Below are 12,118 nucleotides of genomic sequence, written 5' to 3' on the forward strand. Positions count from 1 at the left end.
TGCTGTAGGTTTTTGTTAATTACCCCTTTTCAGGTTAACAAAGTTCTTTTTTTGTAATTAAAAAAAATTTTTTTTATGTTTATTTTTGAGAGAGAGACTGACTTCAAGCAGAAGAGAGGCAGAGAGAGGGGGAGACATAGAATCCAAAGCAGGCTTCAGGCTCTGAGCTGTCAACACAGAGGCCGACGTGGGGCTTGAACTCACAAACCGTGAGATCATGACCTGAGCCGAAGTCGGATGCTTAACTGACTGAGCTACCCAGGTGCCCCTTTTGATTTTTTTTTTTAAATGTTTGTTTTTGGGGGAGAGAGAGAGAGAGAGAGAGAGAGAGCGAGCGTGAGCGAGCGAGCATGAGTGCGAGCGGGGGAGGGGCAGAGAGAGAGGGAGACACAGAATCCAAAGCAGGTTCTAGGCTCTGAGCTGTGATCACAGAGCCCGACGTGGGGCTCCAACTCATGAACCATGAGATAATGACCTGAGCTGAAGTGGAATGCTTAACCAAGTGAGCTACCCAGGCGCTCCTGACAAAGTTCTTTTTTTTTTTTTTTTTTTTTTAATTTTTTTTTAACGTTTATTCATTTTTGAGACAGAGACAGAGCATGAATGGGGGAAGGTCAGAGAGAGAGGGAGACACAGAATCTGAAACAGGCTCCAGGCTCTGAGCTGTCAGCACAGAGCCTGACGCGGGGCTCGAACTCACGGACCGCGAGATCATGACCTGAGCCGAAGTCGGACGCCCAACCGACTGAGCCACCCAGGCGCCCCGACAAAGTTCTTTTTAATGTTAAGTTTTTACTTAACATTTTGTTAAGTTGTTTTTTCCCTCTGTTGTGAATGGGTGTTGTATTTTAGGAAATTTTTCTATCTCTGTAAGGATGATAAACATAATCTCTTTTATATGTTAATGTCATAGATGATTACTATAGATCTTCCTAGTGTTAAAACCCCTCTGTTTCTGGAGGTGTTTTATGCCAACTTAGTATTGCATATGTCCAGCTTAGTATTGGCATATATCTATGCTGTATTCAGTTTCTTAATATTTAGATTTGAATTTTGCATTTATGTTCATTAATCAATAGCCTGAAAATTGTGCTTTGCTACATCACTTTTATATGGTCTGTTGGATTTGCAGAATAACAAGGGGTGTTCCTTCCTCCTGTGTTTTCTGAAAGAGTTTGTGTAACATTAGAATGATCATTGTTGGTGAGTTAGTAGAACTTACCTTTTAAACTTTTAGGCCTGGACTTCTTTTTCTGGGCAAAGTGAGTCCTGTCTTTAGTAGTTGTAGAACCATCCAGGCTCCCTCTCTGCTTGAGGTGGTTTTGAGAAGCTACTTTTCCAGTAGTTTGTGCGTTCTGAGTTTTCCCATATGCTGCCGAAAGTTTTTTTTATTTTCTCTTAACCTTTTAGTTTCCACTATACTTGTGGTCACATCACTCTTTGGTTGCTAGTGTTACTTATTTGTCCCTTCATCCTTTGTTATCTCTTGCTGAGTCACAACATTACTAAGACTTGGTGGCTTCAAACAGCACATGTCTGTTGCCTCACAGTTTCTGTGGGTCGGGAACCTAACCAGGTGCTCTGCTGCAGGTTCCATGGGGCTGCAGCCAGGATGCCGGCCAGGACTGGGATCTCATCTGAACAGCGGCTAAGGGAGGGTCTTATGGCATTCATGTAGTTGCTGGCAGGTTTCCATTCCTTGCAAAATATCAGCCTCAGGGTCTCATTTCTTCTCTGACTGTTGTCTGGAGCCACCCTCAGTTTCTTGCCATCTGGGCACCTTTGTGGTGTCTCATGAAGCTGGGAAGGGCCAGGGAGTCTGCTTGCGAGACAGAAGCTAGATTTCCCTGTGCCCGAGTCACGGAAGTGATGTCCCATCAGCTTTGCTGCAATTTGTTGTTTGGGAACAAGTCTTAGGTGCTGTCCACACCCAAGGGATGGGATGACATGGGTGTGGGTACCTGTTGGTGAAGGTCACGGGGGTCACCTTGGAGGGTGTATTTGTATCTTCACTCTGGCCTTTTCAGGGAACCAGTTATTCTCCTAAAGTACCAGTTAGACTTAGGATGGATCTCTGCCCTCAAAATCTATTATTTTCTAATTTTTCATTTCTTTTTAAAATTTCATTCTGTATATTTACTGAAACTCGCGTCAGTGACATTGCGGTGAAACAGAGTTTGTCTGTATCTGTAGCTGCTTGTAATACAGGTTCATCGCTGACATTTTACTTCCCTCCTGCATTTCTTTTCACTGTCAGTTTGCTTCTCCCTCCTCTGCCCTCTCATCCCTTCTTCTCTGACCTTTGCATTTCTTCTCTCAATTGTTGGTTTATTTTTACCTATTTTTGTAAGGGAGACCTTGCTCATTCTTCTGAGGCCGTGGGACGGGTGAACTCCGGGTGGGTGGATTGCTCTGTTGGTTAGCCATCCTTCTGTGTTCCAGGGAGACGCTTGAGCAGGGCCTGGAGTTCTGTCGGCAGAAGCAGCGGGCTGACGGCTCCTGGGAAGGGTAAGTGAGCTCCCGGTTGTGTGCGTGGGATGGGAGGGCTCTGCTCTTTTGTGCTCCTGTGATGCTCAGTCGTGTGCTCCGGGAGTGAGCTGCCAGCAACAGATTTCTGGTGGGCCTTGTTCAGTTTTGAACACTTGGCCTCACCCTGGCGGTGCTTGCTCAGCTCACTGTTAAAGCGGTTTGGCCAAGTGTGTTGGAAGGGCTCGGTGGCCTGGTGCCTGGTTTGTTGTGTCTGTGATTACTCCTTCCTCTGGGTGTGCATCAGTTCTTACACTGCTTTGTGGCGGCAGCAGCTGGAGCCATCTTGTGAGGGCCGGGGATGGCAGGTCTGTTTTCCTTGGCCTGAGAGCCTGGGGGCACTAGTCAGTTGCTTGCTGAAGGCTATGTGGATGGGTTTCTTGCAAATCACCCCAGCTTCCTTGATTCCGTGATGGAGGGTGTTCCCAAAGTCCGGCAGAATTCCTGTTGTTTTACACGCCTTCTGAATGAGACTGCAAGGCTGAGGTCCTCCTCTGTCCCCCCTCCAGCTCCTGGGGAGTTTGCTTCACCTACGGCACCTGGTTTGGGCTGGAGGCTTTCGCCTGCATGGGGCAGACTTATAGCAGCGGGTGAGTATGGGCATTTGTCCCTGCTGGAGTGAGGCTCTTTTCAGTAGGACATTCTGTTGGGGGTGTCTTTTCCTTTGAAGTATTTTGTATTTTTCTAAGCTCATGAGCCAACAGCACCCTTTCTAGTAAAGACACTGCTCTGGGAAGTTTCTGGCTTGTGTGTGGAGGGGCACCTTAGCTGTCTCCAGCCACCTCACCCAGCTCTGTTTTGTGGTGTTTCGGGGTGGTCATACCTGTGTGGCATCTGCAGCCAGAGAGCTTTTCAGTTTATCTTCCCAGCATACCTAGGAGGCAGGTGTCTCTGTGCCCTTCACTTCACATAGTGGGTGGGACTGGGTGCAGACTGCCTCCCTCCCCCCCACCATTCTCCTCCCCTTACCCCTGGGGAGGCCTGGCCGCCTGGGACCTCCCTGGAGTGACAGCATCTCCTGTCTTGCTGGTCTCTACAGGGCTGTGTGTGCGGCGGTCTCCCAGGCCTGTGACTTCCTGCTATCCCAGCAGATGGTGGATGGGGGCTGGGGGGAAGACTTTGAGTCCTGCGAGCAGCGGCGTTACATACAGAGTGCCACGTCCCAGATCCACAACACATCCTGGGCCTTGATGGGGCTCATGGCCGTCAGGTGGGGGCTGCGAGACCCATCCCCAAGTAGTGGGGTTGGGAGGAGTGGGGTGTGGGTGGCTGACCTGTGAGCAGGCGTGGGAGGAGGTGAGGCCTGCAGGGCGAGGGCATATGTCTGACCAAACACAGGGCTTCCTGCAGAGAGGCTTGCCTTTTAGAAGACCACCCAAAGTGACCAGGGAGACAAGAGGCCTGTGTCAACAGCGTAGGGTGAGGCAAGTCCCTGTAGCTGCTGTCTTTGGGCCCTCCTACCTCCGTGTGTGTGTAAGCACAGACACATGCACGTGTGTGCACGTGTGCATACATGCACACAGACACGCGTAGTGTCCCAGCCTGTGTGGTCTTGTTGGTTTTGAGGCCATTTGGGGAATCTTCCTAAAACTCCCTCAAAATTAGGCCAGGTCAGTGTGAACAGGAGCAGCAGTCTGTGGGGGGACCTCTAGGGAAGGGGGCTCAGGGACCAACCCCCAATCTGCCTACCACAGCCAAGCTCAGTCCTGCACCCTCCGTCCTGGGGTGTCATCCCTTTCCATGATGAGTGAGGATTAGCACATGTGGCGTGTGCGGCCCTCAGAGGGTCCTGAGGACCAGTGGGCCGGACAGCCATGAGGTTTCACCTCATTCTGTCCAAAAGAGCAGTGTCCTGTGGCAGGGCCCTGGGGCAGGTCTGGAGCAGGCAGGGCCATCAGCCAGCCACAAGTGTGGGGCTGCCCACCTGGCCGGCTCACCTCCACATTGGCTGCCTTTTGCATTTTTCTGGGATTCTGGGTAGAAAACGTGCAGCGGTAGCCTGCGGCGTGCTAACTCTCATGGTGGGTTCTGGTTCCTTGTGTGCGTCAGCGCCAGTTCAGTCACCACGCAGGATTTCCCATCTGCCTTGTGCCAGTAGCGCAAGGGTGCGGGTGCAGGTTGGGCTGTAGCCAGAGGCACTTCCCCCAGAGAGTGGTGGCAGGTGCACTCAGTGCCTCCTCTTCCCCCCCCAGGCATCCCTGCGTAGAGGCCCTGGAGAAGGGAGTCCGGTGTCTGCTTAGAAAACAGCTCCCCAATGGCGACTGGCCCCAGGTATGCTGAGGAGGTCTGAAGAGCTCGAGGCCCAGCACCGACCTCGATTTGCACGAATGTTTTCACAGCCCTACGCTGTCCCTGTGTCCCTGGTGACCTCCTCGCGGGCGGGGTCTCAGCTTTGGGGATTTGAGATTAGTGAACACCGCCAATGAGAGCCTGTGGTGGAAGCAGGTCTACAAGGAAGCCCTGGCTCGGAGGCAGGGCTGGTGGTGCTGGGGCAGAGGACGCTGGATAGCCTCAGGCTCTGCCTCAGCATGGAGTGCAGGAGCACCTTCACCTGTCTCCTCTGATGTGGGGTCACGAGGTCACACGAGGCTGACCCCCTCCCTTGGATGAGTCCAGGGTTGACAGCTGTGAGGGGCTGGTAACTCAGGCCAGAGGGTTTGCTGCAGGGTGAGGGGTCCAGAGCTAGGGTGGTAGCAGGGGGATGGCCTGCAGAGGTTCCCTCGGAAACCCCCCTGCCTCTGGGAGCCTGCCAGCTCTCTGGCTAGGGTCTCTGTTCAGGGAGCCCCTTAGCCACCTGCTAGAGCCTTTGTGTTTATTTCTCTGTGTTCTTTTAGGAGAACATCCCTGGCGTCTTCAACAAGTCGTGTGTCATCAACTACAGCAGCTACAGGAACATCTTCCCCATCTGGGCCCTTGGCCGCTTCTCCCACCTGTACCCTGAGAGTGCCCTTGCTGGCCGCCCTTGAGGGTGCCTGGCAGGCAGGTGGGTGGTGGGCACTGTCGTCCGGGAGGGCGGGGCAGGAAGGGGGCATCATCTCCGGTGAGCTGCAGGATCCCCTGCCCAGGGGTCCAGTGCCCCTCACAAACCCCTTCCCCGGGGTGGGACCAGGCCTGGGGCAGGGGTGGGGCCGGTGGCTTTAGGTACTTGATTTTCAGGGTAGGTTTAGTTCTTAGAAGAGCTCGTGGAGCTCAGGTGAGGAAAGAACAAGATGAGCCATGATCCTGGCACAGTGTGTTCTGCAGCACCTAGCCAGGGTGTGCGGCCTTGCTTTGGGGCTGGGAGGGCTTTCTCCACCAGTACTTCAGTTCTTAGGAGAGGGGAGTGCAGCCTCCCCTCTTCCTGCCCGGTGCTGCCCAGGAGCCAGCCCGACTGGGCTTGCCCCTAGGCTGGCTCTTCCTATTTCTTCTGTCTGTGGGGCTGAGGGACGTGATCTGTTCACCGTGGCGGCCCCGGGCACGGCAAGGGACAGGGACCGGACTCGCCGAGTGTCTGTGGCTGTGTGGAGGGGAGTCAGATGTGGCTGCTGGCCGTGCCCTACACCCTAGGTTCACCCACGCTGCATCGTGGTCACAAGTTGTGAGCGCCAGTATCGCTCTCTCCCGAGTTTGTAGCCTGCAGTGTCTCGTGCTGACAGGCGCAGGCAGGAGACTAAGTGTGACGAGGGACAAGTGCTCGTGAGTGGTTCAGTGGTTACCACCATGGGGCACCACGTGTGCCAGGCACAGCGGAGCAGTCAGCGCTGCTGGCTGGACGGGCCTGATGCTGTAGGGTGCCCTCTTGGCTGCCGCCAATGCTCGTGTCCTGGTTTGTGCTCTGAGGGGAAGTGAGGGCTGGAATTCCAGGGTGGTGCCTCTTAGGAGCTAAACCTTTCAATTCCCTTCTGGCTCTATGTCTGGTTTGGTGTGCATGGATTTGGGGGCCAGGATGGAAAAACCTGGGCTCTGGATTTGCCTTTGACCTATGAGGACAAGTGGGTCATGTGCTCAGGGCTTCGCTAGGAGTGTGGCTGTGAGGAGTCACCAAGAGCTTTGATGAGAATAAAATCCAGGCCTGGTGTTGCCCCTAGGGCCCTGCTCTGGTTGGCCACCCTAGTGCCTCTCTGCCTGTTCTTCTGTGCCACCTCCTGGATTGGTAGCCGCCCCTGACTGTGCTCCCTTGGCAGACCGTCCTCCCTCAGACAGCCAGATGTCTGAGTGTTCCTCTGCTCCTGCCGTTCTCTGCCCAGATCCCTACAGGGCCATTGCTGAGACTTTACACCATATGGCCTTGACCCTGCAGCTCTCTTGGCCTTGAGTGCCATCCCTGACTCTGCTTGGGGCTTGCCTGCTTTGGGCTTGAGCTGTTCCTTCACTAACTTCTCTTGCCCCAGGGTGGTGCTTCTGCTATGAGCCCTGCAGGGCTGGGTTTTGTGTACACGTAGATGGCCCCATCGGCTCTACTGGCTGCCACACTGTGTGGCATGTAGTGGGTGTTCAGTGGATACCTGTTGACATCAGCACTTCTCCCCAGACATTTTTAAATTCGGGTTTATTTTGGCTGAAGGAACTGTTGGGATCCATTTGAAATCATCAGGTTTGCTCTTGCACTTCTTTTCGTGGCCCCTGTTCTCCCCAGCTGGGGTAATAGCAACATAGGTGGTGATTGACCACAGTCTTCTCCTTGAAGTGGCTGCTGCCCCTGGTAGGCTCCCAGCCATGGCCAGATCATAGGGTTAATGAAACCTAAGAAATGAAAATCTGCTTTTATACTGCAAATGTTGTCACTTCTGTGGGCAGCTACCTTAATAAATTGACATGTGATTCCCTTAGAAGCATGTCACACTTGTGTTTTGTCTCATCTTGGAAAGAGTCACAGATCTGGGGTTTTCAGAGACTCACTTGGATACCATGTTGGACACTGGGCCACCACCTCATCAGTTTCAGGGGATAAGAGTAACTGCTTAAAGATGAGCAGGTGCATGTTGTTTTGAATGGAAATTATGCGCTTCAGCCTAATTAAAAATCAAGTTCTCAACAAAACAGAACAGAAATAGACAGAATGGACTCATGAATATAGAACAAACTGGTGCTTGCCAGAGGGGAGAGGATGGGGGATGAGTGAAATAGGAGAAGGGGCATAAGAACACAAACTTCCAGTTATAAAATATGTAAGTCAAATGATAGAAAGTACAGCATGAAACATATAGCTGATGATACAGCAGTCCCGTTGGGTGGTGACTGCACTTACTTTGGGGGTACTGAGCATGTACACAGTTGAATCAGTGTGGTGCACCTGAAACTAACACAACCTTGCGTGTCAGTTGTACTTGAGATTAAAAAAGAATCAGGCTCTCTTTCCTGGGCAAATCATCAAAGATGCTTGAATTCAAATTATTTTTGGTTATTGGGAGCAGATTCTGAGTATTTACTGGGAAGTTTTTGCTGGAGCCATATTAGGTTTTCTGCATTCACCAGATGTAAACTTTAAACCTTTCCTTTGAGGAATTCTCTAACTATAAATCCTTAACTCACAGTGGAAATTCGACTCTAAGAAAATACTTTTCCTTACTGAACCTAATCAATATGCTACATATATTTAAATTTTATTTAGGCAATAAAATGTTATAAAAAGTAATGCTATTTACTGTTGCTTCTTTATCCTTTTCTTATCTCAGCAGTTATGCTAATTATAGGTTAATTGGTCAGCTTGATTTATCTTTGTCTCCATCTGCAATATAAATTTTTATTCACGATTCACTTTGTTTAAAAAGGAATTGAGGGTAGAAACAGTCAGAGGAAAGTCGATAGGACATGAGGCATGGGTCGGGGTCAGATTGGTTTGTTCTTATGACCTCAGTTTTGGTGCTTAGCTTTCTAGGAGGTGGCTGGAGCTTACACACAACAGCCCCAGTAGTTGGGGAGATGCTGGTCTCACCGGTTGTGGATGGGTCACAGCTAGGGCGTCTGCTCGCGGTGGGATCCCACCATAGTCACCCACATAGGTGGCAATGGAAGGAGGCTGAGGATGCTGCTCTGGAGAGCACCGGGTCACTCTGTGGTATGAACTTCATGCCTGGCATTTTCACCTGGGGTTTTGGGTGCTGTCTCAAAGACTCCCTTTCATCACTCAGGAGGATATAAGGGTGATATGGATAACTTAAGGTTACCTGTTTTCTTCAGTGAAAATGATTCACCCATTAGTTTCTCCATGATGACTACTGGTGGGTGATTTCCAACCTTCCTCTGGGGACAGTGATGGCCCAGGGAGTGTCTGAAACCCATGCTTGAGACAAGTGGAGAACAGCTAGTTTGCATGGCTTCAGGTGGCCTCAGATACCTTCCCCACAACCAGGCCTTTTGTGGGAGTGAGACGCAGTGGGCTGGAGACCCTGTGTCTTTGATGCCCTCTCTGGTTCTTGGGAGGGGGTAGAGAAGTGGGAACTATTCTTGGACCATCCAGGAACAGGTGAGCACTGAAACAGCCCATGGTGGCCAGAATACTTTAAAAAAAAAAAAAAAAAAGTGCCAGTGACCTGTTGGATGATCTTGTGTGGTCCAACATGCATATGATTGGAGTCTCACAGAATGGGGTGGGAGGGAGGCAGAAAAACATCTGAGTAATCATGGCTGAAATTTTTCCAGATATGGAATATATAAACCCATAGATCTGTGATGCTCAGCAGACACAGAACAATCACACAGACGAAACATGCCAAAACCAAAACCTCCTCCAGAGCACATCATGAGTTGATGAAAACCAGTGATGAATAAAGGTTTAAAAGCAATCAAAAACAGACATGTTATATACAGGTGAACAAAGGGAAGGACAGCTGACTTCTCATCAGGTAAAATGCAAACCAGAAGGCATTGCTGCATGACGTCTTTATAAAGTATTAAAAGGGAAAAAGGCAAAGTAGACCCTTGCCAGACAAACCAAAACTGAAGGAATTCTCCAGCAGCCTTGCCCTACAAGAAACGTTGTTTGGGCCCAAGGATAGTGACAACCAGGTGGAAACTGATCTGCACCAAAGAATGAGGCCCAGAAATGTTACGTGTAGAAGGCTTTTTCCCCTTTGTTAAAAACAAGCATACAAACAAAAACCTCTTTAAAATAGAATTAACTTTTAAAGGCAAAAACAAGAATGTGAACACGGACAAGAAATGTGCTGGAGGACAACGGCAGATGCTCAGATGCTGCCGAGAAGGCTCCCCTTGTGTGTCAAGTGCTGCGTCCCCAAGTGACAGTATTTACCAGGACACAGATTGTTGTAAGTAAAAGGAACCTATTGTGAACCCAGAGTAAACCACTAAAAAAAAGAAAGGGGGTATAGCTAGAAAACTGATAAAGGGGACAAAATAATCCCAAAGGAGACAGGAAGAAAGAACAGACAGGACGATAGAAAATGTGATAAACCTAACTCTTGTGGACTGGATTGTGTCTCCCAACATTCATTTGGAAGAAAAGGACCTAAATTTGGATATGGGGCCTTTCAGAAGATAATAAGGTTAAATGAAGTCACAGGGTGGCTCTGATCTGATAGGACTGGTGTCCTAAGAAGAGATGAGGGGACACACAGGAACGACCACGTGAGGACAGAACTCTGCCCACACCTGATTCTCAGGTTTTGTGCTTTCAGAACTGTAAGAAAATAAATTTCTGTTGTTAAAACCACCCAGTCTGCTGTTTTGTTAGGTAGCCCTAGAAAACTGCCGCACCAACCATTTAAGTAATTTTACTAATTGAAGGACCAAGTGCTCTAGTTAAAAGCAGAAACTGTCACATTGAATGAAAAAGCATGACTCGTGTGTTGTCCGTGAGAAATCTTAAATGCAAAAATACAGGATAAAAGGACTAGTTTAGAAAACTATATGAAAAAACATTAATCATAAGGAAAAGTACTCTGTTAATATAAGGTAGGTTTCAGGAAAAGGAATGGTACTAGAAGCGAAGAGTCATTTAATAACAGTAATGCGTATGCCCTAATAACAGCTTCAGAATATGAAAAACGAAAATGGGCAGAGGGAGAGGGAATCCGATAAAGTGGGAGATTTTAACATTGTCTCAACAGGAACAATCCTGAGTAGACAAAATCTTGAGCCAACTTGAAGTGATGGACATTTATGGAACACTTCACCTAACATTCTTTTTCAAGAGCTTATGACCCATCATTCACTAATACCACATGCGGGGTGAGGAAATTTGGAAGGATTGAAGCCATACAGTGTATTCTCCAACTGTAATGGAATGAAATTAAAAATCAGCGACAAAAAGAATACTTGGCAGGGGAGCTACCATTGCACTCCGAATGTGCTGACCCCTGCGATTTCCCCAAATGTAGGAAACTTGACTGCATAATTTGTGATGGGGGAAAAAAAGAGAAAATCCCAAATATCTGGAAATTAAGCATTATACTTCTAAATAGCCAATGATCAATAAATGAAAGTACAAGGGAAATAAAATATTTCAAGCTAAGTGAAAAAAATGACATCGAAATTTGTGGGATGTATCTAAAGCAGTGGTCATAGAAATGGTTACAGGCTGAAATATTAACACTATATAAGGTTTCAAATCTGTGATTTAAATGTCCACCTTAAGAATTTTAAAACCAGGGGCACCTGGGTGGCTCAGTCGGTTAAGCGTCCGACTTTGGCTCAGGTCATGATCTCCAGTTCATGGGTTTGAGCCCTGCATCAGACTGCCTTGACAGCTCAGAGCCTGGAGCATGCTTCAGATTGTGCTTCCCTCTCTCTCTGCCCCTCCCCTGCTCATGCTCGCGCTCTCTCTCTCTCTCTCTCTCTCTCTCTTTCTCTCTGTGCCCCTTCCTGACTCACACTCTGTCTCTCTCTCAAAAATAAAAAAAATTTAAAAAAAATCTTAAAACCAGAGTAAGTAGAAGGAAGGAAATACCAGATAAAAGAGCACAAGTCAAATGCTGTAAGAAACATAACAGAGGAGATCAGTGAAGTTGATGCTTGGAGAAACTTAACAAGCCTCTGGTCTGATCCAGAAAGAAAGGACACCTACAGCAGGCATTAAAAAGGTGCATTGCCACAGGTCCCGCAGACAGCAGGCAGTATCCAGCCTGGTTACCCCCAGGCCTACTGACCTGGCGTGGTCCGCTTGAGCTCACCGTGCTGCTGCCTCTCTGCATCCCACTGCTCGCACTGCCTGGCTTGCTGTGCCTGGCTTGCTGATCCTTATGTCCTGCTGCACACACCTGCTGGCGCTGCTGCTCCACGTTCACGTTAGGTTTTCTGCTGTGGCCGTGCGGTCTGTCCTCAGAGGCATGAGACCACAGAGTACAATGAGAGAATGTCGTGGGGTGCTCAGTGCCAGTGTTCCACAGCGCAGACACGGAAAAAATCCCCTGAAAGACACGGTTATTATATAGGTGTTCCTGAGAAGAAGTGGGAAATTTAAATCACCCTGTATCTATTTTAGAAATTAATTTGAAATTTAAAACTTTCCTAGAAGAAAGCTCTAGTCTCAGATGGCTTCCTGGTGAGTTTTGTCAATCATTTAAGACAAATAACAATCTAACACAAATACCCAGACATTCGAGGAGGAGAGAACATTTTGTGACTCCTTTGAGAGGGTGTGACCTTGATAGAA

At 49.0% G+C, this 12,118-nt stretch overlaps 1 protein-coding gene and 1 pseudogene across 4 annotated transcripts in view; both read left to right on the forward strand.

The window, feature by feature from the left end:
- LSS (lanosterol synthase) overlaps positions 1 to 12,118 on the forward strand; it is a 45,727-nt gene that overhangs the window by 27,177 nt on the left and 6,432 nt on the right. For 2 of the 4 annotated variants that reach the window (XM_040483697.1, XM_040483700.1), the window contains 5 exons: positions 2,443 to 2,508; positions 3,036 to 3,116; positions 3,566 to 3,736; positions 4,719 to 4,797; positions 5,361 to 8,140. In XM_040483697.1, the coding sequence (XP_040339631.1) occupies positions 2,443 to 2,508; positions 3,036 to 3,116; positions 3,566 to 3,736; positions 4,719 to 4,797; positions 5,361 to 5,492 (529 nt within the window). In that variant the 3' untranslated portion in view covers positions 5,493 to 8,140. Of the gene's footprint in view, positions 1 to 2,442; positions 2,509 to 3,035; positions 3,117 to 3,565; positions 3,737 to 4,718; positions 4,798 to 5,360; positions 8,141 to 9,147; positions 9,408 to 12,118 lie in introns of those variants that run through there. The other 2 variants (XM_040483698.1, XM_040483699.1) reach the window with 2 other exon arrangements.
- On the forward strand, positions 10,775 to 10,894 carry LOC121036573 (uncharacterized; annotated as a pseudogene).

This window comes from Herpailurus yagouaroundi, unplaced genomic scaffold (assembly GCF_014898765.1).
Source record: "Herpailurus yagouaroundi ecotype Mexico unplaced genomic scaffold, PumYag 162, whole genome shotgun sequence".
Taxonomy (NCBI): Eukaryota; Metazoa; Chordata; class Mammalia; order Carnivora; family Felidae; genus Herpailurus; species Herpailurus yagouaroundi.